At 42.1% G+C, this 26,610-nt stretch overlaps 1 protein-coding gene across 5 annotated transcripts in view; it reads left to right on the top strand.

Moving 5' to 3' along the window:
• The window catches only part of PRDM16 (PR/SET domain 16), a 346,662-nt gene that overhangs the window by 152,278 nt on the left and 167,774 nt on the right, over positions 1–26,610 (top strand). For all 5 annotated transcript variants that reach the window (XM_068915931.1, XM_068915929.1, XM_068915932.1 and 2 more), the window contains exon 3: positions 24,820–24,870. In XM_068915931.1, the coding sequence (XP_068772032.1) occupies positions 24,820–24,870 (51 nt within the window). The remainder of the gene's footprint in view (positions 1–24,819; positions 24,871–26,610) is intronic.

The raw sequence follows: 26,610 nt of genomic DNA, 5'->3' as shown, positions 1-26,610 counted from the left end.
ACAGTAACTCTTTATGTGCTGGCATTGTTATAAGAGCTAATGTACTACTGTTTGAATGCAGTTTGCAGGAAGACATGACGTGCCTTAAAAATTACGGAGAAATATTAAACTGAAATATTGTGTTTCGGCAATAGCACTTGACAGAAAGGCATTTTATTTCCGTTTCTAGGTTTTAGTCAGTTTTCAGATTGTAGGAAGCTCTTGCCTGATCCCACTTTCTCGAAGAACTTTGTTTATTTGAAGAAGTCTTTATAGACTGCCATTTGTATGCTATCTGTAAACTGTGGAGCGTTTTTAGGACCAAAAATATCAAAACGAGCCCAGTCCACTTCTGAGCATGAAAGGAATTTAAAAGCTAGGCAAACCCTTCCCGAGGTATTAGTGTTTCCTCACTAAACGGCAAAGCTGCCCTGGTGCAGGCGAGCTGGAGTAGTGGAACAGAAGAGCCCCTTTGCACCTCTTCCGCCCTGGTAGAGAGACATGAGCAGCTTTTCAAACTTCTCTGCGTGTTTGGGGTGTAACTGCTGTGCAAATATACCGATTCAGGATTATGAAATCGCCCCTTTGTGACAGGTTAACACTGGAAAGCATTCTTGAACCTGCTACTCATCTCTCCCCACCATGCTCATAGGGAACTTTGAGGAGCTGTGAACTGAAGGGTTCGCAAACAAATTGCCTGTCCAAGGTTCATCCAGATGCCAAGCAGCCATGTATGTTTTTAACCCTTTGGAGCTGTGCTCCTTTGCTTACTGCAGATGTGGGCCAAACTGTGCTAGAGACTACTTTAAGAAGACCCTGCTGGCCTTGGAGAGGAAGATAAATTAAAAATTTCAGTTAATCCTTTGGAAGGCTGAGACTGTAAAGTTAACAGTTGAGTGCCCTCTTAAAATTTACAGTGCAAGGCATCAAAACAGAAGAAAAGTGCATATGTGTAAAGTTGAAAGCATCCTTATAAAAAGCCGGAAACCTAACACTGCATTCCTACAAATTATTCCCTTAGCAAACATTTTTATTTCCAATTAGTAAAAGAAAAATTGCTAATTTGCTGCAGTTGGACAGGCCTGACGTCTCAATCTGCAAAGTGTCAGTGCTGTGAAAGGAAATGTTTCACACTGTGCTGGAGAGAGAGAGCAGCTCTAAAGAGGGTCAGGGCATTGGGCCCAGAAACCAGATTGACTGGCCATAGTGCTAAATTACTCACACAAGACATACATTGTCTGCGGTGCCAGCTACAGAGTACTCACTTTCTCATTCTTTCCCTTTTTTAGTTGGTGCTTGTGGGGGAGGTGAGGGGATGATATGGCACAGGAGAAGGGGGGGATAGAAGAGAAAAGGGAGGAGGGATGTCTTCAGCGTTAACGTAGCATATGGTCTCATCTTCTGCTTTTGTCTGAAGGCAGCGATTCCGAAAAGTTGTGGCGAGGTTAGACGTCACTGATCTGTCTATAGCTTCTGGGGAAGCAAACGATAAAACAAAACCAGGTACCTTTTTGCAGAGCACACATATCAGACTAAGGCTAATGTTGCGCTGGGAGATAAAAGACTCAAGATGATGATAAACAACCCCCCCAACCTTAGCAAAACAAGATCTCACCCAACAGTAGAAATAGTTTCTGTTCTTTTAAAGATAGCGGTGTTATCCCTGTACACTGCTTGTGTAAAAGTAACAGATTTGCCTGATACACGTCGGTGCGCGCAGAGTGCAATCCTGGAGAACTACTGGAGGATGTCAACAGCGTGACAAAAGGGTGAGCGAGAGAGGAAGGACGGGGAGAGAACAGTGCGGTTCTGCAGGAGTATGGGAAGTAGATAAACTCTCTCTCTGTATACACGCGCGCGCGCGCGCGCGTCTGTGGAGTTTTTCCGTGCTATTAGGGTTTTCTGTTTAGAACACCTATGCTGTATTTATTTTATGGTCTCGTCAATCGCCTCTGAATCCAAACGCTATTTTGAGGGTATTTTAAGACCTTAAGGTGGATGTAAACCTGGATTTTTTGGAGCTCTTTAATGATTTGAACAAAAATATCAGATCTGAATCCTGCGTGCTGACCTTTGGGAGGTTCAGAAGGCATCAGCTTCGATTTTATGCCTTCGTCTCTCCTTGATATTCTCCTGTTATGCAGCTGCATTGAGCAGAACTGAGATGAAGAGGTTGACGTGTCTCAAGTTTATGTTAGGCAGGCTGATATTTGAATTTAAATGATGATTATAATTATTTTATTAATCATGTAAAAAAAAGGCATGGATCCAAGTTCATCATAAAGAGTTACTACTTTATAAATTGCAATCTTATTATCTGCCTACGACCAGGTTTCTTAAACTTTTGGTTCCTATTTAGCCCTTTTTTAGTTTAGTTATTTTACCCCTTTTTGCCCACCCCGCCTTTTGCTCTAACGCAGGGTAGTGTGAGCACTAATTAGCTGAAGTCGGAACAGTGATGCTGAAGTGCAAAATGCTTTTAAGCATCAGGCGTTTATTGCATTTGGTTCATCACGATGGGCAGCGCGTCACAGCACTGAGAGATATAGCAGAGACAAACTTTGTATGCTTCCTAATAAGCTGCTTAAAAAGAGCGTTTTGTTTTGCTGAGATATTGCTGGCTCTTGCAGAGGGACTCCAGTGCGCTGGAGAGACCTCTCAGTTTCCCATTCCTTTCTCCAGGGAATCAGCATGCGGCAAGCACTGATTTATTTGTGCTAAAACTCTTACTCGTGAGCACAGAATCCCAGTTAATTCTGTGGAGGAGCCTAATTTACAGGAGGAGCTTTTAGTTTTGCCTCGAAGGAAGCTAGTGCACCTTGACATAATCTCTCCAGCCCCTTTCCTAACTAGACAGGTTCTGGGTTTCTTTCTACTGATAATCCCATCAGGACCTTTGTCTTCTGATAAAGCCAGGTTCCGCTGCAGAAGCCTAAACACATTAGAGGCTCCATTACATCCTCTGCGTACTACTTAAAACCTGCCCTGTACTTCCTGTCCGTTAAACAGAGCAGATGCCTACTCAGCTCCTCTGTGGCACAGTCCATTCCAGCCAGCCCAGTTGTTACTGATAGCTGCGTGCAGCTGCCATGATAATGCAGTAACATTTTCAATGTGTCCCTATTATAGAAAAACAGCCAAACAGAAAGAACCTCGCCTTTAGTAAGATAACTCCAAAGTACAAATGTGATGGTTTCTTTTTCAAAGAGTGAAGACGCTGGTCTTAAGATCCAGTTTCCAGCTTCTCCGTTCATGTGACTCTCAAAAGGCTCTTGCTTATGATCTGCTAACAAAACATTACTTCTCTTAGTCGACATGAAGAAAGGGAGAGATGAGAAAGTACTTTATTTTGGGCTCAGAGAGACAGGTTTGAATGTTACAGATGGAAGGCCAAACGTTTGTTCCCTTTTTGAGACAGGCCTTTCACAATGCTTACTGCAAGAGCAGTGAACTCCAGCACTTTTTGCATGAAACCAAGCCCATCAGTGAATCCAAGAATTAGTTTCTTTTGAAGAGGCACAGTCTAGCATCTAGCACAGGAAGGAACGGAGAGAGTGATTCAGACTTCTGGAAGGATTTAGAAAGTTTTTGTTGGGACTGGGCGGAAAGCTCTGTGAGCCACACTCTGTACTTGAATGAGTAAGTAACCCCAGTTGCCTCCATTTCAGTTTTCCTTTTTTTGCCTTGAAGTGATTATTTTGAAAAAAAATTATTTTGAAAAATAATTTTAAGAAGTTGCTTTTCAGGGAAGCAGTAATAAATGTTCACTATGTTCTTCCTTTGTTGTTGTTGTTGGTTTTTTTTTTGGTCAACTCTTCTGCTATCCAAAGAATGTGGCGAGAGCCGTGGACTGTTGCTCGGTCTGCTCAGCTAGCATGTCTTGATCTCGTGGGTGCGCGTTGTTTCAAGGGAGGAAAGCATTTGTGGACATTCAGTGAGAAAGGCAGTGGTACTCGTGGTTCAGAAATTGTTCAGCTTAAGGAATTTAGTTATTTCTTAAGTCAAATGAAATAAAAAACACTTAGTTCCCTTGAGTCACTCAGTCATTTGTTGTTCCTTTGTCAGGCGGTTAAAGGGAAGTGCTTGAAACACAATCCAAGAGCGATACAGGGTGTGCTTTCTCACCGTATGCGCCGACATGGACATACACCCTATGCCAGAAGCTAGACGCGATGGCAGAATCAGCCTAAGCACTGTTGTCTTCCTGCATGCTAGTGCACAGACTTTTTTCTTGGTTCTGGAAGACTGGAAGCAGTCCAGGGACTTTCCAAACACGTCCACCTCTGAGCTGCTGTTGTCATCGCAAGGGGTGTCAGGCAGTCCACGTGCGCAGGGCAGCTTCCCCGCAGCACAGAGGGTTACTTCGAATTTGTTGCCCTGCATCTGAGAGATACATATGCTGCGTGGTAAGGATGAAAGGCAGTGCCTTCCATCGTATCAGGTTTCCTGTGGTTTTTTTTTCTTTTTTGTCGTTGTCTTTATTCCAGGCTTTCAACGTCATCCTTCAAACCAAAAAAAATATGTTCTCTGAAAATTGTTGTTATAATTATGATTGCGTGTGGCCACAAAGAGATCTCTTGGAAACCAGTTGTCCCATTTTCTAACCTCTACTGCAGGGGTAGTGGCCACATGCACTTTATAGTACGTACGCATAGGTCTTTGTGGAGATAGCCTTGCTGTCTGAAGCAGCTAAGCAAATTGGCCGTGGTCTGCAGTTTTAAGAAGAATCTGTCCCTGCTTCCCTGTTGCTTGTGGTGTTTTTCATGTACTTTTCGTCTCAGCAAGCTCCGCAGGTCAGAGCCAGTCAACACTTGGCCGCTCGTGGTTGTTTGGAGACAGATGTCCAGTGCTGGAAAACGTGATCCAGCAGCAGGTATTTCCAAGTAACTTTTCTGAAGCCCTGTCTTTGCAGCTAGTACAGGTCCTGCTGCTATTGCCAGTGCAGAATACTTTCTTACCTGATCTTACAGGTCAACTGAAGAGAGTCCGGTACCCTGAAGGGAGACCTTTGAGAAAACCTGGGAGGTTGCCGGATTGTAGGTGTCACTTATTCTGCAGAGTCATTGCTGAATCAGTGCCCCAGAATGGTATTTTGGTGAAACTGTGCTATTTTCTTTCCAAATAGGGTATATGTCAGAAATTTGTCCTAGAATGCTGACTTTTACTGCTGAGAGGAAAGGTATTTGTCCTGGTTTGATGGCCAGATTGCAGCTTGGGTTATTACATTCTGCCTTCTTAAGTGCAGCCAGCAGTTTCAAATGAAAATGTTTCTTTATTACTTATCTCCACCTGTTCTGCAGAGTTGCTTTGGGTTGTTAATACCTGCTGTGGTTCCTCTCCAAAGTTGATCATGTTTCAGTTAGTGTTGAATACATTTCTATGCATGCACGATCTGTAAAGCGTCTTGGGCTTTGTCAGGATGGAAGTAGCATGCAAGGCGGACACTAATCTTAGCACTGTCTCTAGAACTACTGGTAAGATGGTTCGTTCTGGCTTGAGCTGTAGGATGTTGTTTGTTTTTTCTTTTTTTTCCTTCTTTTTTGCTTGCTTGCTTGCTTGCTTGCTTGTTTTTAATCAGGTAGCTCTGTTAGTTGTGGAGAAGGGGACAGTTACACTACTAAGAGATAAGCCAGGCTTCAAAGTCTGAATTGATGTGTGTGTAATTCTGAGCTTACTGGGGTCAAAGGTGTTCGCATCTGAGGAGGAATGACAGCCTTATTGTTAAGATTAGGCCTAAGGAGCTTGAAACTCAATTTCTAAATGCCAGAGACTATCTGTATGATTTGGGCAAGTCACCTGATTTCTGGCCTCAGCTTCCTGTCTGTAAAATGGGTATAGTAATCCTCTTTTTTCCCTTCCCGTTTACCTGTCTTCTCAACTTACTTTGTAAGGACTTTAGAGCAGACTCCTCATATTTTCTGTATCAACTAGCACAACAGGCCTTTGGTCTTATTGCATAGGTGCTCCTGATACTAGATGGTGGGAAATTTGGTCAGGCATAGTGTAGCACTAGGAAGTTTAGTCCCCGGATTATCTCCCGTTGTGCTTTCCCATCACTTGGAAATACCGGATGTGAGGAACACTGGAGAAAAAAGTGTCCCCATCTCAAATTTGAAGTCAGTGGCTTACCACTACTGGAATTTTTTCCCCGTGAAGATGTAGGGTTTTTTGTTATTGAGACTCTGTCTGCTTGAAAATAACTTTTACATGGATTTTTTCATAACTTGAAAGCACGGCACTTTAAGAGAATTATGATTTTCTCATGCTTATTTCCTGCATTTCACAAAACATGCATAGCTTGATGAGTAGACTGTATCACTTTAACAATAGATCTTTGAGCCAAATTTACTTTATGAAACAGAGAGTGGAACTAACTGAGCTGTACTCGGAAGAGACAACAGCACCGGAAGTTGGTACTTGGTTGTCCAGCCGCATAAGGCATTTCTTCAAGTAAATTACCAGATAAAGGTCAACTTGTGTCACCTTAACCATGATGCAGCTAATAAAAGCGTTGTTTGTGAAGCAGCTGCTGATTATCATTGGTGAGCAAATGTCTTTGAATTTTATAGCTCCTGTTATCTGAAACTAATAAAAACACAATGTCAGTGACAAGTCGAAGGTCATCTCATCTCTCCGTTGAGGAGGACAGCACTCAACAAAGCTCAAGATTATACACACTTTTTGTCTAAGACAGTCTGTAAATAATAAAAGAAAAAGATAGATGAACCTGAAAAGGCTTTCCGCCACCTTTTTTTTTTTGAAACTAGAACTTCTAAAAAAATCAGGTGATTATAAGGGATTTTACATTCTGATACGCTAAGTATGAAGCTTTAAAGCTAACTGCTGAAATTTGCTGCTAGAAAATTTGCTTCTGAAAAACGTGCACTCCTGAAAGAGATGCAAACTAGTGTTTGCAGGTGAAGAAGAGAAAGCCACATCCTCGAAGGACACCAGTATTCCTAAAATAACTCTGTTGGAACACATCCCAGCCCTATTTTTTGTATTCATTCTTAATGCAGCAAAGGTTTTGACTTCATCTTTTCTTTTTTCATTGTGAACCTCACTGGTTAAGACTTAGCATACTGTGAATGTGTTCTCAAATATTCCTCGTTTTTATCCTTGCTTAGCTATTTCTCTCCTTTGCCTAATAAATCCTCATTCCGTATGCCTCTTACCTGCTCACATCAATGCAAAACAAGAGTAAAAGGCCAGATTATTACCCCTGCTTTACAATATTGCAACCGACCATTCAGACAAAAAGTAGTGGAGAATTATGCCATTTTTCTTTCAAATTACCAATAACAGGATCTCAGAAACAGGTATTAAATCTCTGTGCCAGGCTCTGTGCCTGTGCCAGGCATTCTTTTGAATGAGGGATATAAGTCAAGGATGTATTCTGTATTATTAACTCTTAAACAAAAGTTTTCATTTTCTGTTTTCACATATGTCTTCCCAACCTCCACAGGCCAGAAGATAACGGAAAACAGCTAGCGTATTTCAGACTCAGGTGCCATTTCAGTTAAACAAGGGCTGGGATGGTTGTGAGCCACTTTTGAAAAATAAGATTTAATAGAAAATCTATTAAAACAATCAAAATATTCACCTTTCAGGGAAGCCATTGTGCAAACGCAACGTAAAGAGACAGCAATAAATCACCATACTGTGCACCTCAAATAGATAATCAATTTAACTGAAAGCATCAATAATCATAGTTTGACATTTATTACCCTGTGGATGTTTTATCTTTTAGGCTAGGGGACAGCGGGGCAATGATGAATACCAGTTCTCCCACAGAACACAATTAAATGATGCAAGGAAAAGGATTTTATATTTGCAAAAAAAGCAGGCAAATTCATAATCGAATCAGATTGCATGAAATCTGTCAGAAACAAATATGACTCAAATGCATACAACTTGAATCTGGTGTTACGGCTTACGAGATAACGTTACAAATGCTGCTTTGTGTATTCCTTTTAAGTGACGACGTAGGCCAGCAGTTCTGCAAGACCAAATCTCCCTCTGCAGAATATCTTTTTCATACAGGCGCAAGAGAAAACAAAAATTACGGCTGAATTGGCTCAAGTGTTTGTTTCATTGTGCATCCCTCAAGGTGAAAAATAATAGTCAAGTTACACTGGTTTGCATAGACAAAGGGCTCTGAGAGCAAAAGAAGCATCAAAAACATAATCACATTTATTTTCCAGTAAAAACCTCAAATTTTGAAAGTTAGAATTGTAGAATAAATTGTTCCAAAAATAAATTGTCTATATTAGAATCTGCTCTGATGCTTATGCATCAGTCCAAGCAGATTGTACCTTTTTTTTTTTCTTGAGGACTTTTGCTTAAACAGCTTTTACTTTCAGAAAAGTGAATTAAACTCTTAGTACCTTCCCCAACCAATACAGCCTGGATAAGTTGTTGTAAAGTTCTGTTTTCACTTTTTATAGTCTGAACGAAAATACAATTAAGAAACCACGTAGACTGACAGATAATACCACTGTCATTATACTCTTGGCAAAAGAAAGAACACTAAAAATAAGTCTTTTGAAGGTGAGGTATTAATCAACTTGAACTCATGCCCCAGCTAAATGTCAGCCGGATTATTGCTTTTGGATGTAATTTTAATAGTCTTCTAACCTACAGGCTAAATGTCTGAATTAGGGAAGGAAGTTGTACAATTGCAAATTCTAATTTTGCAGTTGAACTGACAGCCTTGACTTTAGCAAAATAGATATTGTATAATGTAGGATATTTTCTTTCTTGGTTCTCTTTATTCCGTTGCATCAATCATTCTATATTCCACTCCAGAAATCATTATTTTATTGTTTTAAAGGATTCCGTACCTTCTAAACCATTTTTAAAATAAAAATTAGGTTTGCTTTATAAAAATGAGCAACAAACACTTTAAATAAAAGGTGATAATACTAAGGAGGCCTGGAATGGAAGGATTTAGGGAGAGGACATGCTTCAAGAAATCCAAGACACCACGAGCTCATCCAAAGCCTCCAGGTCTCTTACGGAGTTTTCTAAATGTTAGCAACATTTGCGGTATGAGGCCAAATATTCATAGCACTACAAAGTAGCCCTGAACAGAAAAATGTATGAACGTGAAACTGAGGATGGGCATGTTTTTCTGCGTAAGCCCCTCAATATATCCATTTTACAGCTGCTCATCTATTTGTGTTGGGAGCAAGAGTAGCCAGGGGCTGTCAAACTTGCCAGATTTTGATCAGTTCCAAACTCATTAGAACAGGTGCCATGGGCAAATTTGGGGAAATCACTGCAGCCTTTTGCTAATGACTTCATCCTTTCCTCCTTTAAGTCAAAACAGGACCAACTGACCCTGGTAACCCCGCAGTACAGACTGACAAGCGTTAGGGAGTTTTGTTCCTTTTGCAGAGCTTGCTTTGCACTTTCTCAGTCCCCAGAGCTTTGGGCTGTTGAGGAAGACAGGGGCCAAGTTTGTAAGAATGTTAAGTTGTCATTATGTTATTCCCACAAAGCAACAGTTTCCTTGATGGTGCACGCTAATTATTTGGTGATTAAGATAGAATCTCTAACTATATTCAAATCAGTGATTATTTACTTTGGACTAGCAGTTTAAAAAGTGCTTTACTCTCACATTCAATATGAAGCTTTTTGATAATCAAGGTTGCATCAAAGCACTACAGAAAAGAGAACGTACAGGTTTTTTGTGGTATGTGATAGTTTGAAGTTGTGTTATACTACTGTCAATCCCAATTTTCACATATCTCATCATTTTGTTATTGTATGTACCTTTAAAGCAAAACCAAAGCCCTAGGTCCCCCGAAATCTCTGGTGTGAGCTCAGCAGCTGGCTGGAAAAGCAATACAGTGTGAGACTATGTAAAGAGCTCAGTCTTTCAGGTCATACTGGAAATACAATTGTTATATAAGCAGGTGGGAAGATGCCACCCCCATGGAAAACTGTCTGGGTGGTGCCTTAACATCGATTTTGGCAGAAGCAGGCTCAAGGGCAGAGCAGAAGAGTGAGTTTTATACTATGGAAAGATCCTCTGGAAAAGACAAGTGGGTGGACCTGTTCAGTTTGGCGAAAGGATTAATGTATGAAGGGAAACGGAGAAAGTAAAGGTATCTTTTTGTCCGGAGCACAGGGTGTTTGGCAGAGCTGGGCGGTGAGTACGGTGGACTCAAAGTGGGTGGTTCAGCATCTGCGGTACTTGTGCTGACAACCGGTTGCCACTTCTCCTGGTCTTCAGGCCTCTTTTCTTCAGTTTGATTCCCTAGGTAGGATAGAGATGGGCACCAAGCTGTACCGGTACTGTGTCTAAAACAGAGGGAAGGGAAAGGAAAAGATCCTTGGTGCTTTTCCTTTGGGATTCAGTGTGGGGAGAGAAGCTTAAGCAAAGGCTTCTGTATCTCGGCCATAGTGCCACATCCCAAGGCAGCTTGTAAAGGGCCAGAATTTGGCGCCAATACAATGTGCTACCGCACAAAGGGATATTGAACTACATCTGACAACAGTTCGGGGCGATTTCCAGCCGTGGGTAGTCTTTTTCTGAGGCAGTGATGGAAGAAGGAAAACAGCAGCAGATTTGAGGTTTTGAGATGGATGTCTCCCACCTTGTGAAGCGCGTGCAAAAGCTTGCCTGGCCCGAGCAAGTTGCTGGGAACTCTGTGGAAGAGGCTCATGGCATCTGTAGGGCAAGGGCTCGTAATGAACTCGCATCTTCACAGGCCTGGAGCTCTGAAGTTGTGGAGAGGCTCAGTGAAGCCTTCCAGTCCTAACTGGTGGGTTCTAGTCACTTCTCCCAGGAGTAACTGTAAAAGCCTTGAGAGGCTTTTGAGGATTTTCTTCTTAAGGGTCCATCCTTTCTGGAAACTTGCTCGGGACAAATGCCAAATATCTGCTCGGTTAAAGTTCTTAGTTAAAAGTTTTCTCTCTCCTTGCCCTTGTTTGTCCTTGAATTTTTATGGCAAACTTTGTTTTAGGAAGTTTTGGAAATGGGACCAAACCAACCAGCGGTCTCATGGCTGTGAAGTATTATGTCTCAGTCACTGGTTTGTATGCTTGAGCGCAAAAACTCTGCATGCTCCCTGTTAAGCACAATACACAGCGTAGCATGTGATAAACAGTCATAGGTTAATTTGGAGAAATGATTCACATTTATTGTTTTCACAGATGCTCTAAAGATTAAAGATCACCTTAGCTTTCATTTTTTTAGCTTGCAGTTGTAATTAATTCTCTGATTTGTCAGTTCCTGAAATGTGACTGCTTTACAAACTAGATGCAGAGTGCAGCTATACACACTCGAGATGGCATTCTCTGGGAAGAAGCATTCAAACTACAGCCAGCCCTATTATGTCATGCGCACCCTGAACTCAGATTTCTACCTGTAGAAGTCATCAGCAGCCCAAGAAAAAAACAGAAGCTGATTTCCATTTGGACTCCCTGAATTCCTGCCTCAAGAAAATGCACTGAGATTGCCACCCACTCTCTGTCTGGCTGATTAAATAAAATATTGACCTTTTCCAAATACAATATTATCATTCCAAGCATAATATTATCCAGTTCTGTCTGAGATTGTTTCTGCAGCTCTTAAAAGTGAACTCACCTGGCACTCCCTCTCCATTCAGATAAAACCACGTTGCATGCTTTTTACATAAGCGACTGATTTTGCCGATGCTTGAAGTTAGTCTGTAGAATAATTCCACGTTAACTTTCCTCTACAGAGAATACCATTTCCTTGATATTACTTCTGAACAAAGGAAGGCAAAGCGTCCTTTCTCTGTCCATCTGTTGTTCTCTTTCCTTGCGTGAGACATCGCTGCTGGTAACTTTGCCAAGTTAGCTTACCAATTCAAAATAAGTAAGCGTCCTGGTTTGGAGCTGCAGTGGATCTTGAGGCCAAGTGGCAAAACAACGGCATAAGCAATAGCCCAAACTCTTCCTTGTGGTGAACGTAGCTCATACCGTGACAGAAACACACTGGGGTAGAAAATTCCCCTCCTGTTTAAAGCCCATGCAAGGTTCTTCACAACTTCAGTTTACCAAAGATGTATTCTGTTAAACTGAAGTTAAACAAAAGGCAAGTGATGCAGGCTACCTTCAAGCTCTCTGCTGCAGGTACCCATGGTGGCTGCGCTAGCCACCATTTTACTGTTTTTCTTTCGAAAAACACCTTAGTGAAATGGTCTCTATAAAGGAGCACTGCATATCTGCATCTTCCACTAAATAAATAGTTGAACCTCTCATAATCAGCCTTGTGTTTCTCTTCCAGTTCTTCTCGGGCTTTAATGGGCTGTTTTTCTTACTGCATCACACTGGCAGACTATGACCTTGTCATGTTAAAGTGACAGTTAGGTTATACTGCTGATGGGTATCAAATTGACATATCCCATCCTTTCCGTCTGGGTGCCAGGCAGGGATACATTCCCAGACAGCCTCCCCCCGCCCCGGACAGTACCAGCCATTAGGAAGGCTGCTGTTTTTGTTCGTGCCTTTCACAGGGCGAGCCGCAAAGCTGAGCTGCTAAATGAGACAGCGCATTTCCCACTTAAACTTTTGAAATTGGTGGGAATGTTGCCTATTGGCTTTATTTTCCTTCAAGTGTGATTAATGATCAAAATTCTACGTGTCACAGCTGAGCTCTTTAGCCCTGGTGCACTACCGTGGTTGCACTACGCTGCGGGGCGTTATTTGGATGGAACGGAGGATAAGCAGTAGATACAGATGCAGTTTACTGAGCTGGATCTTTGGCAAATTCTGCACACAGTGAATTGCAGGTTTGCTTTCATGTTTGTGCTCGTGAGTTGACATGCTTGGATATGGGTAACTAGAACGCTTTCAGTGAGCTCAGCAAAGTTATGTGCTATTTGGACAGAGAAGACTTAGCTTTTGAACCAAGAGGGCCAAGCATGCCTATGAAAAATTTATTTTATTGGTTATACGCTCTTTAAATGTGGTAAAGTGATTCACAGTTCTTACTGTTGTCTCTTATGACTGCAAGGGGGAGAATGCAGTTAAGCCATTTTTTCTCTGTTCTTTCTCAAATCCTTAACTGTATAATCATTGCAATTATATAAGCATGGAGGCTGTATCATGTAGCATGGGTGATGGGAGAAGCCAAAGCCAGTTGGGCCTTCCCCTCTGCCTTGAGACCTGGAGGAGAAAATCTGTTCCCTTGGTGGTACTTACCACAATTCCATTGTTTGGCAACTTTAACCGTGGGGAGATTGGTGTTGAGACCAGTGCCAGTGAATTTTGGCATCATTGACAAGGCTTTGGCATTTGATTAAGGGGATTTTGTGGAGAGAAAAAGAAAGACAAGAAAAAAGTAAAAAACAAAAGAAAAGAAAAGAAAAGCAAAAACAGTTTTGACATTGCCATCTAAGTTTGAAAGTACTTAACCTCTACCACCGAAGGGGGAAGGGTGGGGAGTTTCTGGAAGACTTACTGACGGAACTGGAAATGAAGGTGCTTGCAGCGATACCTACCCAGAATGAGGCAGATCTGCTGGGTAGCTGTATGTGGACATCATGCACTGGGAAATATAAACGACTGGTTTTTGAATACTGAGTTATTCAATTCAGATTAGGTGGTGAATTGGTTGAATCCCTTTCAATACCCTTCTTCGATTGAGGGTATTTTGTAAGGTATCCTAGTCATAACAGGTACGATGCTAAGATTAGAGTGCATTGCCGTATATAGATTTATATGTCGATATGTGTCCTGGATCGTAAGTCTGCAATTTAATATGAAGTATGAGCTCTTCAGCTGCAGCCCAGAGGTCCCCATACTTCAGAGCAAGTGCATGTCAGTGTTGCCATTACCAGAAGATGTATGACCTCTCTTTATTTACTTCTGATTATTACTGATCATCTTAACAAACAGGTTATCAATATATGAAGTACAGAGGAAGTTCATTTTTATTATTCTGTCAATATCAAGCCATATTTATAACTAAAAAGGGTTGAGAACAAAAGATAGATGGATCATATATGACTAAAGCTAACCATCCAGTTCAATTACATTGCCGCAGACAGCAAAGCTTTATCTGTTAACCAAAACATCACGTTTCACTCTTCAAGATGATTTTTTGCTCAGATAATAAAGAGCTGTAGTTACATTTATGTAAGTGATTGTGTTATATAATTCTGCGGCAGACAGAATTTAGAGTTGATGACCCTGAACTTCCATTGCAGACCTATTTTTTCTGTAGATATTTGAGTGAAAATGTAACTGTTTTACAGTTCTGAAACGCATTCTGTCAGAGCAGCTCATATTTTATTTAGCATAAATGCCTACTAGTCATATTCCCAGTTTTGAAGATGAGCAAGCTGAGTAAATACAGGCACATTTCAAATACTTCTGACTTCGGTTCTAATCCTTACACTGTACACGCGTCTTACTGCTGGGCATGGAGAAGTGTTGCTTTCACCTTCTCAGAAGATCTTTTATGGCTGTGTTGCCATTTTGAATATATTAATCATTGTACTTCAATTTTATAAGGAAATTTCTCTTCAGGAGAAAAGAGTTCAAGCTTATATTTATATAGACATTTTGAAAATAGTATCTAGGAATTAATTTTAAAATTTTCCTTTTTTCTTACTCTTACATTTTTTCTTTTTCCGGGGGAATTTTGATGAAGTGGCAAAATACTAGACAACAGACCATTTCTTGACTATTCCTTGCCTCAGTAGAAGTAGGAATTATTAATTACCTGCAAAGTTTTTAATCCCCTTAGATATTCAAGGTTACTCTGAAAATGTTGAGAAAGACTTTTTTTTAGTTGTGAAATTCAGGCACGTTCTCTTTCTAGTCAAGCCTAACAACTAATGAAAAGACCCTTTACTCAGTGGTACCATCGAAAGCAATAGGAATTTAGCAATTGAACTCCAAAAGGCCTAATTGCACCTATACAATTAGCTGATGAAAGTTATCTAGGCGGTTCAGGGAATCTTATTGTAGAGATGAGGGTAAAATCTTGTAAAACGTCATGAAAATTTCTGCAGCACTTCTAATGTTCCCATGCTTCTGCAGCTGAGATGCAAAATTCAGAAGGACTTTTCTTTACTGGCTGTAGCAGAATACAGTACTTTGCATGTGAAGCCATCCATGATTGGGAAGTTCAGAGGAAACTCCAGAATCAGGAAAAAAAAAATTAGAAATCTTCTGAATGTTTTCAATACTCAAAAATGATTTGTGTGTGGGAGAAAAGGATTTTTTTTGCTACTTCCCTATTTTATTTTGCTATTTACTTCATCAGTACTTAGATATTGCTAAATAAAATCATGTAAAGGTCTAGAATGGGTCAAATTCATCCCTGAATTCTGGATGTTGTTTGTTCTTCAGGCTAAGACGTTGTGCCTGACCTTTCCTTGTACAGTAGAGTATTCTGAAGTTCTTGAACTTTGAGAGAACTTGGATTTCATATCTACCTTCTTAGCTAAATCCCCTTTTGATGGAGAGTGTAACGTCCTGCAAAAGAACTAGAGATCTTTGGATTTGCCTGACAGTCAGAGCCATGCCTGACTTTTCACTATGTCCTCATTTCTTTTTCTGGGAAAATTCCATGGTCTGGTCTCATTTCAAGAGATACTTCTGTTGTGTTCCTTCTCCAGTCAAGTAATGAGCTTCTGTGGTGTTCCTGTTTTGGCAGTCCTCTTCTGCCCAAATTTTATTGCATGTATCAGGGAGATTGCATTGCTGGCAAGCTCGTTACATGGATACTTTGCCATAACATCACCTTTAAATGATCCTGTTGTGGAATTTAATTTAGAGTGACCTTTTCAAACGGTGGTTTTCTTGCTGAGTTTTAGAAGGATGGGGGAGAAAGAGTTAAAGGGAAGTAACTCTGAGTTATTTTACAGTGAAAATTAGGCCTTAACACTTGAGGAGAAAGCACTGTAATTCATTTAAAAAATTGCCAGGTATGGAGTTCAGCTCTCCAAGGAAAATAAGTAACAGGGACTACAATCTGCTCCCACCAAAAATAATAGCAGTTGTATTTGTGTTCATAGGAAAGAGAAAGGTGAGAGCTGATTCTTCCACCTGTGCATTGAATAATGCCTAGTTTCATTCTGGTGAATGGGACTCATTATACACATTTTTTAGGACTGGGAAAGGTTGACCCAGGTTCATTGGGTCATGATTAGGTTTTAGTTGATTGCAGTGGGACTTTGACTGGTCTTTACTTTGCTAGCTAAGTATTTGATGCTGTCATCAGTACCGTATTTGAAACACAATTAGAGTTCTCCAAACATACTGTCAGTCTGGATTTGTTATTTCCTTCAACTGATGGGTCGCTGGGAATCTGAACGTTTATTTTATTATTGTTTCTGTCGTTTTCCCCAATATTTTACCATTTCTGGGAAGGCTCATATTGCTAACGGGGACTTGCTCTTTTTTTAAGAGTAGATCTCTGTGCTGCAGAAAGAAATGCAACGGGTGCGAGCTTACTACATAAATGTTTTGTCTGCACTCCGAGGTCCTTAAAGATTTCATTCTCTGTAGTTGGTGAAACCTGGTTTTATTTGAGCATTATAAATAAAAGGTCGTTAAGGGTGATGTTAGGTTACTGAGATGGAGAAAAAGAATAGATGGAGGATTCCCTACTTTGGAGTCCTTTGAAAGGGAAAAGCATCTCTTGTTTGCATCCAGAGAACACATGTAGTGAATGATCCGCTGCCTCTTTTAGCAAAACTGCCAAACTATCAAGTGCATTTCTCATGCTCATTAACACTGGACGTTAAGAACCTGATAAGAATGCAATATAAAATCAAACAGCCCCTAAAGACTGTGAGATTATATTTAATACTCTCCTATCACCAGCCCCTGAGTGCTTGGCAAGAGAAATGGTGACATTTGCTAATCAGTACCCTCTCGTATTTGTCTTGGCTGAAAGTCTCAAGTCCTCAGCGTACTGAAGTTATTAGAACTGCTCTCCAGTAGATTCCGTTCAACTTCCTGCTATTTGCAGTCGAACGCCAATGTCATGGAGCAGTTAGCTCTTTAAAAAGTGATACAGAAGTTGCGATACCATGTGTGGAAATTGAATGTTTATTTTCTTTCTTGCAGGCTTTATTCTTATTCTTAATGTTTGACATTCATCTTTTTTCAGCGGCAGCTAACCCTGTTTCCCCGCTCCTTTCTGAGTGCTTAGAAGTTTGCTTCTTGTCACAAGAAGGTGCTGTTTGTTACTAAACCGTGACTTAGGACGTGCCTTTCTTCGGCACACCTTTTTGAATAACCTGTAATGGTTCACCTCGACAAAGTGCAGTTTGTTCTCCTGAAATTTGGCAACCAGGAAAAAGTCCTCTGTAAAGCCGGACAAGACATAAGGCATAAGCAAGCGCAGAGGTGCTCCTTGAGACAGGTAGCCGGAAAATTTGGGCCATGGATCCCTGCTAATTTTCAACATTTTTCATGCAGGATTGGACCACCTTTTTGTTCAGACTTTCATAAGTCTGAAAAATACGTGGTTATGAAAGGGCCTGTGAAGCGCGTAGCCTGGCTTTACAGACCGTTACCGGTCCACAAACCTCAGCTGGGCTGAGTGTTCCCAGTTGCGCTCAGGTTGCCCTTAGCAGGGACTAGCTGGTTTGTTCTTTGTACGCCTTTCAGCCCTGGGCCTGTTTCTTGCCAGTCAGCGCGGTGCTGTTCATCCTCCTTCACTCACCCAGCCGGGAAAGGAAATTCTTCCCCTCAGACGAGAGCTTTCCTCCCGCCCGTTCCCCTTCATTCCAGGCACGGTTTTTTTGAAATTCCCAAGACGGGCTATTGAAAATCTCCTTGATTCAGTAGTACTTCACAAAATTATTTACCACAGAAAATGTAAACTTTTCATAAACCGTTGGCTACAAAGTGATTTGAGATGCCTGTATGTCTAAAATGGACCCAACAGAAAACTATTTTAGTGCCTGAGAATTCTTTCTCCGGGCTCCTTCCCTGTCCGGCTCGGCTGTGAAAGGCCATTGCGTCTCTGGCGTAGCTCCTGTAGGCTTGTTAGCTGATGTGCTTCAAAGGACGGTTCCAGCACCTGAATACAAACTCCAGCAGCGTGCTTACTGTCATCGCCAGGGCGAGCCCGTGCCACGCTGCTAGCAGTTTTCAGAAGCTCGTCTCGCTCGTCCTCCTGGGTCTTCAAAGTCTTTTACCAACAGAGTTAATCTTGTATGTGCAAGTAGCGTTGCAGTGCTTTTTTAATCAATTCGTTTGACCTTCATCAACATGTATCATTTGTGACCTTTTCCCCAACTCCACCTGGAGGGGTCTTGGGATGCCCTTGTTTTAAAGGCATGTCCAGACAAGGTGTTCATAACTGAGTAATGCTGCATTCTGAAGAGGAGAAAATGTGTCAAAGATGGCCATTACTCATGGGGAACATCAGGAAGCTCAGGGAAAGAAAGTATCTTTGCACTGAAAGGTGAAAGCAGATGTGCAGGCTACAGATGATAATGTTTACACCAAAAGCATCTGGATTAAAAGTAATATTAATCCGGCTCCTTCCCTCTAATACTCAGATAACATCAGGGAACTGGATTAACGCCCGTATGCTTTTTGCACAAGGTATTGTAACTCATCAGGCCTGTTGACCACCCATATAACATTCATGCCCAGGAGAGAATTGATACTTCCATTTGTATTTCAAGACTTTCATAGCTTTGGTGGCAATAAACCAGATTATTAATTATTCCAATTTATTGACTAGGGAGGCTCTGTATTCAGTTAGTAAGGGCAAAAGGTTGAGAATTTTGCCACTGATTTCCCATATAACTTCAGGCAACTTAGTCTTTGGGCTTCACTGTATAGGCTTTTAAAGCAGATATATGTTTGTGTGTGTATATGTATAGAGAGAGAGGGAGATAAAGCAGAGTTCAGAACCTACAGAATTTACAGATTTTTTAAAAGTTTTACTTAAGGATACTTTGAAAATGGGTATGTATAGTTCAGCAGATGTGATATTGGTTCCATAAGCCATTTCAAAGTTCTGTGGTATCCAGGATAATGTTCATATTTGGCTAATCAGGTATCTGAAGTATGTGATAAAAGCAGTTGCTGCAAAGTAGCAGTGAGTTTTTGATAACCTGGCTAAAGGCGCTTTATGTATAATGCCAAACTGCGTGAAAGAGCTAGAAAACAGCTTATTTTTCTTTTTCTGTGAAAGTGCCAAAGTGTTGCCTTTCGCACAAAACAGGTTTTTGGTTTCATTTCAAATTTTGCAAATGGGTTGTTTTGAAAGTTGTTAATAAACAAATAAACCCTTTCCTGTTCTTGTGCATTTACTGTTTGCAATCTAGAGAGCTGTTAATGGCAGCGTTGATTAGCTCTCTCCTGCAGCAGCAATAGCATTTGTCAATATAATGAGTAATGGCTTTTCCTGTCTCTGGCTAATAGTAACAATGAAAAATACATCACATGCTTTTCTTGTAAAATTGTCCTTGGACTCCAGGGAGTTGGAATGTTACTGAAACATTGGCTAAAACCAGATAGAGCCAGGCGAAAGTTATAAAGAATGTTGGTATGTGTTAGAGCCAAGTGAGACAATGCATACTGGCAGACAGTTGGCAATAAGATTCATTTTTTGTAGGGCCCCCTTCCCCCCGTGCCCCAGATTATGCACGCTAACCCCGTTGGAGGGGAGCATCCTGAGCGCTGGCCCTTCTCCTGTGGAAATAAAGGTGCTGCAGCTCAGTGCAAGGCGTCTGGCGGTGGCAGCGTTGGCAGTATACCTGAGGTGGGCTGTGGTACTCTGTACTGGAGGGCTGTGTCCTGCAAGGTGCTTTGCACTCCTGGGCTCAGTCCAGAAAAGCACTTAAATATGTGAACGTTTCTATTTCTATTAATTTCTGTAATACTGCTCACTTGCTTAAATATCTGACTGGATCAGGGCCAGTGCTCTCAGGACTTTGCAGGAGAGAACTTTCTGCAGGATAGCACTTTAAAGGAATAATTAATGAAAAGTATGATTAACAAGATTCATAGCTTAATAAAAGTGTTCTCTTCTGAGCTGGATTGAAATAGGGGTGCGCAAGGTAGGTGAAGAACGTGAACGCCCGAGCTGCTGTGGGGGGCTGGACAGAAAAGGTAGCTCCACCGGCCTGTGAAGCGCGCCTTAACTGGTGCATACTGCCGATGGACAAGGAGCGTTTCCTCGTTAGAGAGCAGACAGTCTCCTGGAGGTGGCTGATGCCCGCTCAGGGCTAGGATGCACCGTACCATGCTGGGGACACTGTTCGCCATGAACATTCCTCAGCAGCACAGCTGAGACGTTTATTTTTTAATGCCTGTAACAAGCTGGGATGTTTGCTGTGCATACCCTGGTGTTCACACGTGTACAGGATGAGCATGCAGTGTGCTTGTGGTATCTCAGTCCAGCAGAATAATTTAGCTGTTAACAACAGCAAATTAGGCACCTGTGATTTCATCTGAATTATTAATGTGAGCTTGTGTTCAAGTAAGAGTCAGAGTCCCTGAGCTAATTTAAGGCAAAATAGCTGTTTTCAAGATAGTTTTTTATGGTCTAGATCACTGTTTGCGAGCTGCACGGTGTTTCCTGAAGAACAAGTAGGATCAAGCAAGACAGTGCAGGGGGCACAAGCCAGGTTGCAGAGCTGCAAGTGCTGTAGCACTGTCCATGTAACGGTGCACCTCGGCTAATCGGGGCTGGGCGCTGCAAGCAGCTAATACAAAGTGGGCGTAGAGCAGAGTAGCTTTGGAAATGTGGACCTCGCGCAGCTCCTTAAGCGGTGGTTTACACGTTGAAGCACTTGCTTAAGTCTCACTAGCTTCAGCAGTGATGTGATCCTTTCACGTATTGAAGCCTTATTACAGAATTGGAGATGATAACGTATAAAAAGTAATTTTAATAAGTGGTGTTATCTACACGGTAACTTCTGTGGAATTATTGGGCATTCTCTTCTACCTGCAATTGGGTATAAATCTGGAATTACTTCATAAAAATCAAGATTCACAGTGATGTAACAGAGGCAGCTTCTAGTCTGTCATCTTCTTTGCCTTCAGAGTTTGCTAAATACATCAAGCCATGCCTATTTAAGCTTTTTTTTTTTTTTAATGACAGTTTATCTGAGCTCACGGAATGAATGGATAACATTACTATTTACATAAGCTCATTGTGATCTGTCTCGGTAATGTAATCAAATTAGGGTTAACTGCAGCTGGAGAATGCCAGCTTGTAAACTGTTTTTCAAAAAGAATCACATGGTGTTACTTGACATGTTTAGTATACATTCAGGAGGCTTTGCAAAAATTATAGCACATCCCTAACTAATGTAACTAAGTCAGGATTTTGTTGCCACCAGTTCTCTGAACCCAGGAAGAGAAACGCAATGAAATTCATCAAAACTCGGAGGAGCGATACCTCCAACCAGATTCCTAAAACACAAGTTTTTCTAACGTGGCTGCTGCTGACGTGTTGTCTTTCTTTTGCCTAAAATCAACATATCAGTTGATAGAAAAAGCATATGGTGTAAATTCTGAGTACATTTAAGAACATCTGTGTTAACTGCAAAACTACAGCTCACTGTGCATGTCAAGCACTGTATTTAGTATTATGGCATTCACGTAAGATGAAGTCCAGCCTGAGCTAAAATTACCTAATGAGTAGATTTTCAAAGTATCTTTTGTTATTCTTATTAATAAACATCACATCTGGTACTTACTTTACTTACTTTCTCTCTCTTTCTCTTCTAAATAGGAGATAGTATTTACATGGCTGCATTGCATTTGCCAGCATCTCCTTTTGCTGCAGGGAAAGCTCTCACAGGAAAGTCTCTGCCCCTCAGAGCTTACAGTGTGCACGCAACAGAAGCCGAACTCCTTGAGCTGATCTAACTCTTGAATTGTCGTATGTCTAGAAAGGAATTTGCAAAAAGTTTCCATTCCAAACTGGGAATGCAAAAGCGGAATTTTGAAATTTCCCCCCGAGCCCTAGAAGGTTGCTGAAGGCTCTGTCAGAACCCTGCTTATGGTTTGACGGCAGTAGATTTTGATTTGTGTCTTCTGGAGGGGGCAAAAAAAATCTCTTTCACTGACAAGCCCTCAGCCTGCTCTGCCCGCCTGGGCAAATAGGTGATATAGAAAATTTAGGCACTTTCAGGTTAAGTGACATGTCCAGGCCGAAAGTCTGCGGCAGAACGTAGTCCCATACTGCTGCACTTTCAACGTGATCATCTTTCTTTTTTGAAGTCTAGTGTAAATATTATGTTTGGAAGGATGAGAAATATCATCTAAAAATAGTTCCGAATCTTCCACCATTGCTAAAATATCTTTTCCCACAGGTAAATGTTCTGATAGCTTGGGTGTGGATGTGGCTTCATTGAAAGTAAAATTCTTCATGAAATCAGGATTTCTTTTCCCAGAAATTCTGTATTAGAAGGAAACTGAAAAAATATTTCACCTTGTCAAAAATACACCCTTTAGAAACTTCCTGCATGAACAAGTTTACTTTTCCACTTGAAACAATTTTTTATTTCACTTTTTCTATCACAGTTTATATTAATATTTAGAGTAAAAAGCCAGTGATTCTTTTCTGTAGAAACACAATTTTTGGATGAGTATGAAACACTTTTTACAGAAATTCTGTTCTCTATGAATTTTTGAAATTTGGGATCTGCTATGAATTGAAGAAAAACGATTAAATATCCTTTGAGAAACACAACTTGTCCCTTGAGCCCCAGGTCTATCCAAACCAAAAGAAGGAAGCTTGTGTTGGCATTTCGATTCAGACTCAGGAATTCCTGACTGTTAAGGCTGTTTATATAGGGCTATACCACAGCCCAATTTGCACTTCATTTTATTTTTTTTTCCCCTCTACATTTATGGTCCTGTCCAATAGGTGGATTATGTACTCTGCACATACTTCAGCAATTGTATTTCAAGGTACTTTGCATATAAGAAGTATAGTTGCGTCTTCATTTGGAAGCGGCAGTGTTTCGTGCAGGCTTTTAAGTCAATTAAGCATAGGTATATTTATATTCCGGCTCTGAAAGGTTCGTGGCCTCATTCTCGGAAGACTTTTGAGGGTCACTAGTTTCCAGTAAAAGTAACGGGAGCTGTGAGCGCGCTGCGCTTGTGAGCGATTCCCCAGCAACGTGGTGGCACGTACTTCTAACGGTACATTGAGCTCCCAGTATGTCATGGTGATGCTGGAGCGTGTGCATGTGCACATGTGAACGCACCAGGTTTTGTTGCTCTGGTGGTCACCTCTTGGTCCTGTTTGCAGTCAGCTGCTTTCCAAACCGCAATTTCAGTATCTATTAAAACTGATGTAAAATACAGAATAGTTTAGGATTCCTACTATATAAAATATGACAGGTTGTTATTACAGCTGAACTTGGAAACATTTGCCAACGTTCTTCAAAATTTGTAACTTGGTTGATCTCCCCTGACGTGGTCAAAGGGGCCTAAGAACTTTGGGCCAAAATCCTCAGCTGCTGCTGAACCGCAGCGGCGCTTCCTTGGTTTTAGCGGAGTCACATCAGCTTACACGCAGAGAGCCCTTGGCCCTTTCCTTCCTTTTCTTCTTTCTGGAGTAAAATCCCTGTAAATGATGTAGCCATTCTCATTTTATTTTTGATCTCTTTGCATTTTGATCTCTGTTCCTTTGAGCTTTTTTGCTGTTGTTTGCTAGCCAAAATACGCTGCCCAGGCCTAGGGTACCCTGACCGCAGCCTAGCGCTTGAGTGTATGTTTAACCTTAGACATTTGAGATCCCCGCTGAGGTCAGTGCCACTGTTTAAATGCTTGGGGTCAGGCTGCAAGAGCTGGGCCTGTTCAGCCTGGAGAAGAGAAGATTGAGAGGCGATCTCATCAACGTGTACAAGTATCTGAAGGGGGAGTGTCAAGAGGATGAGGCCAGCCTCTTCTCCGTGGTGCCCAGCGACAGGACAAGAGGCAATGGGCAGAAACTGAAACCCAGGAAGTTCCATCTGAACATGAAGAAAAACTTCTTGACTGTGAGGGTGACAGAGCACTGGAACAGGTTGCCCAGAGAGGTAGTGGAGTCTCCTTCGCTGGAGATATTCAAAAGCCGTCTGGACGTGATCCTGGGCAATGTGCTCTAGAGGTCCCTGCTGGAGCAGGGAGGTTGGACTAGATGATCTCCAGAGGTCCCTTCCAACCTAAACCATTCTGTGATTCTGCTTGATCGAGTCCTTATAGAGCGTGTTTATCTTGATGGAGCTATCCAGTGTTATATAAAGTTTAGGTGCGTGACCCCCCTGAAGGCCTGGCGCCCCGGATCTGAGCTGAGGTGGAGCACAGCAGCTCCTGAACGGTCCGTAGCCCCGCTCGCCGGTCGGCAGCCGGAGTCGGAGGACTTTGCCCAGCTGCGGCAGCGCGGCGAGCGCCCTGGCCTCGGGTTGTGGCCCGGCAGCCGGGATGGGTGCCGAGCTCTGCGCTGACCCCCTGGCTGCAGGAGATGGAGGGTGCACGCTTCGGGGTTAGCTACAGAGGCCGCCAGGAGTCGGGAGCGCGGCGGCCCTCAGGCCCGCGCCGAGGGACGCCGCCAGAGACGGGGGCCGGCTGGCGGGCCGCGGTGGCCTGCTCCGAGGTGCCGGCCGTGCTGCGGCCTCCCCGGTCCGAGCCACCGGCCTTTTGGGAGGACAGCGCAGACGCTCACGCCAGCCAAACGTAAAGAAGTTGTTTTTAGAAGTCGCTGAAAACCTGAAAGTGTGTGAGAGCGAGGGGGAGCAGTGCTGGCGTGGGGCTTCCCGCTAACGTCCACTGCAGCTCTGCTGAAGCAGGCGGCTTTGGCCTTTTTGTATAATAATAATCTTTATTATTTTTTAACGTTCTCAGCTGAAGTTTGACTTGTTTTTTTTTCTTTTTTCTTAGCAAATACTGACGGATCCTGAGGTGACTTCCCAAGAGGGCAACATAAAAAAGGTAGGATATGGATTACTCTTATGCAAGTTGCTTTACCATTTGACTTTTTTCTGTTTTCACTTTTAAACAAAGCTGTGTATCACACTAACGTCTTCAAAGTTTTCCAGTATTTGCTGTTGCTTTTATGGATGAAGTATTGAAGTTTTATTGGTGTATTTTTGTGCCTTTTTTGTGATTGCAGTATGTATGGAAAAGCAAATAATAACTTGAAGTTTTCCTCGATTCAGCCGCCGTAAGAACAGCTGCCATTCGAACCCAAAGGGCTCATTTCTCTCTGTTTCAGTGAAAAAGATGATGTTGGTCCTTCCTTAACCGTGCTAAATTTTTAGGGGTCAGTTCACCCAGCGAATACGGCTTTTGCCAAGTCCCAGGGAAGAGGAGTGGATTTAGGAAAAGGGGTGCAGTTGAACTAGTGTGGTCTCCTGCCAGCGCTTTCCTCACGCTGCGGTGCTCACGCGCTAGTACGACTGGAGAAAACGCGAGCCCCGCGCAGCCCGGCCGCTAACGGGCGGCCTCAGCACCACCCGTTTCCGTAGCTGAGGGTTGCTCTCAGGAACGCTAAAACGACGTTTTTTTCCCCGGCTGTCTCTGGTTAACGGTGTTACTAAGGTAAAGCGTATCAGGTTGTACTTGATTATAGCTACGTTACCGTGCACAGGGGTAGCGTGTCCTTGTCGAAGTAATGAGCTGGCTGTTATTCTTTTCCTATGTGATTGTCTCATCATGGCTATTCATAGATCTAGTCAGAAAATACGAGCTTTTAAAAGTGTAGCGTGTTTTAAATTGGAACTTGCAACAACTGCCTTTTTTATTCATCCGTGTAGGGCATTTTCGATGCTCTTTCTTAACCCTGAAAGTTAAAAGGAAACACTTGTGTCACTCTGCCAAGCATGGTGAAACATGATACTCGTCAGGCTCCAGAGTCAGTCTGGGAGAAGGTATTTATGCCCAGGATGGACCATTCGATGCTCACCGTGTTGAGAAAAATAAGCTTTTATTTTAGAAACTCAGGTTTCCAGTATGAGATGTCCTTTGACCATCCGATGACCTTGCAAAAGGACCTATCGCAGCACTGCTGAACTTTTTACCTTGCTCATCTCCGTAACTCATTCGGTGTTTGTCTGTGCCTCAGTGGGATCCTTTTGTCTGAAGAGACATGGTGACAAGGCGGCAGGTTCTTGTTATCGTAACGCGGTTATCACAGAGAGAGAGTAAAGTCCCCTTGGTCCTGGGCTGCTAACTCTTCCTTTTTCAGCGTCTTTAATTACAATATCACGAATAAACTCCACGTCCGCACCCCACTGAATCCACACAACCCGAAAGACAGCAAGGCTTTGTACAAAACAGGAGTAGAAGGAAACATTAAACTGTCAGCTTTATATGTTGAAAGGATTACCTATTTACACTTCAGTACTTTTATTTCAAAGGCGAATGTTGCAAAAACTGCAGTTCTTTGAAATATACTGTGTCCTCAAATATTTTCCTGTACACTACATATAAAACCGGACAATTATGATATTTGACGGGGGTGGGGGGCTGCCCTTGCACTTCTTTCTTTTAAATGCATTGTAGAGAAGCAGTAGTGGGAGTTTATGAGGTGATAAATTTATTGAAGGATGGGCAGTAGGGTTTTACAGCTGGGGTAAAAAAGGTCAAAGCAGTAAGGTAAAGAGTTCAAGTCTAAACTTAATGGCTTGTGAAGAGACTACTGCTAGACAGCTTTTCAGTCAGAAGAAGATG

The sequence above is a fragment of the Struthio camelus genome, chromosome 21 (assembly GCF_040807025.1).
Source record: "Struthio camelus isolate bStrCam1 chromosome 21, bStrCam1.hap1, whole genome shotgun sequence".
Lineage (NCBI taxonomy): Eukaryota > Metazoa > Chordata > Aves > Struthioniformes > Struthionidae > Struthio > Struthio camelus.
The sequence above is the reverse complement of the archived record's forward strand: the minus strand, read 5'-3'. Positions and strand labels throughout refer to the sequence as shown.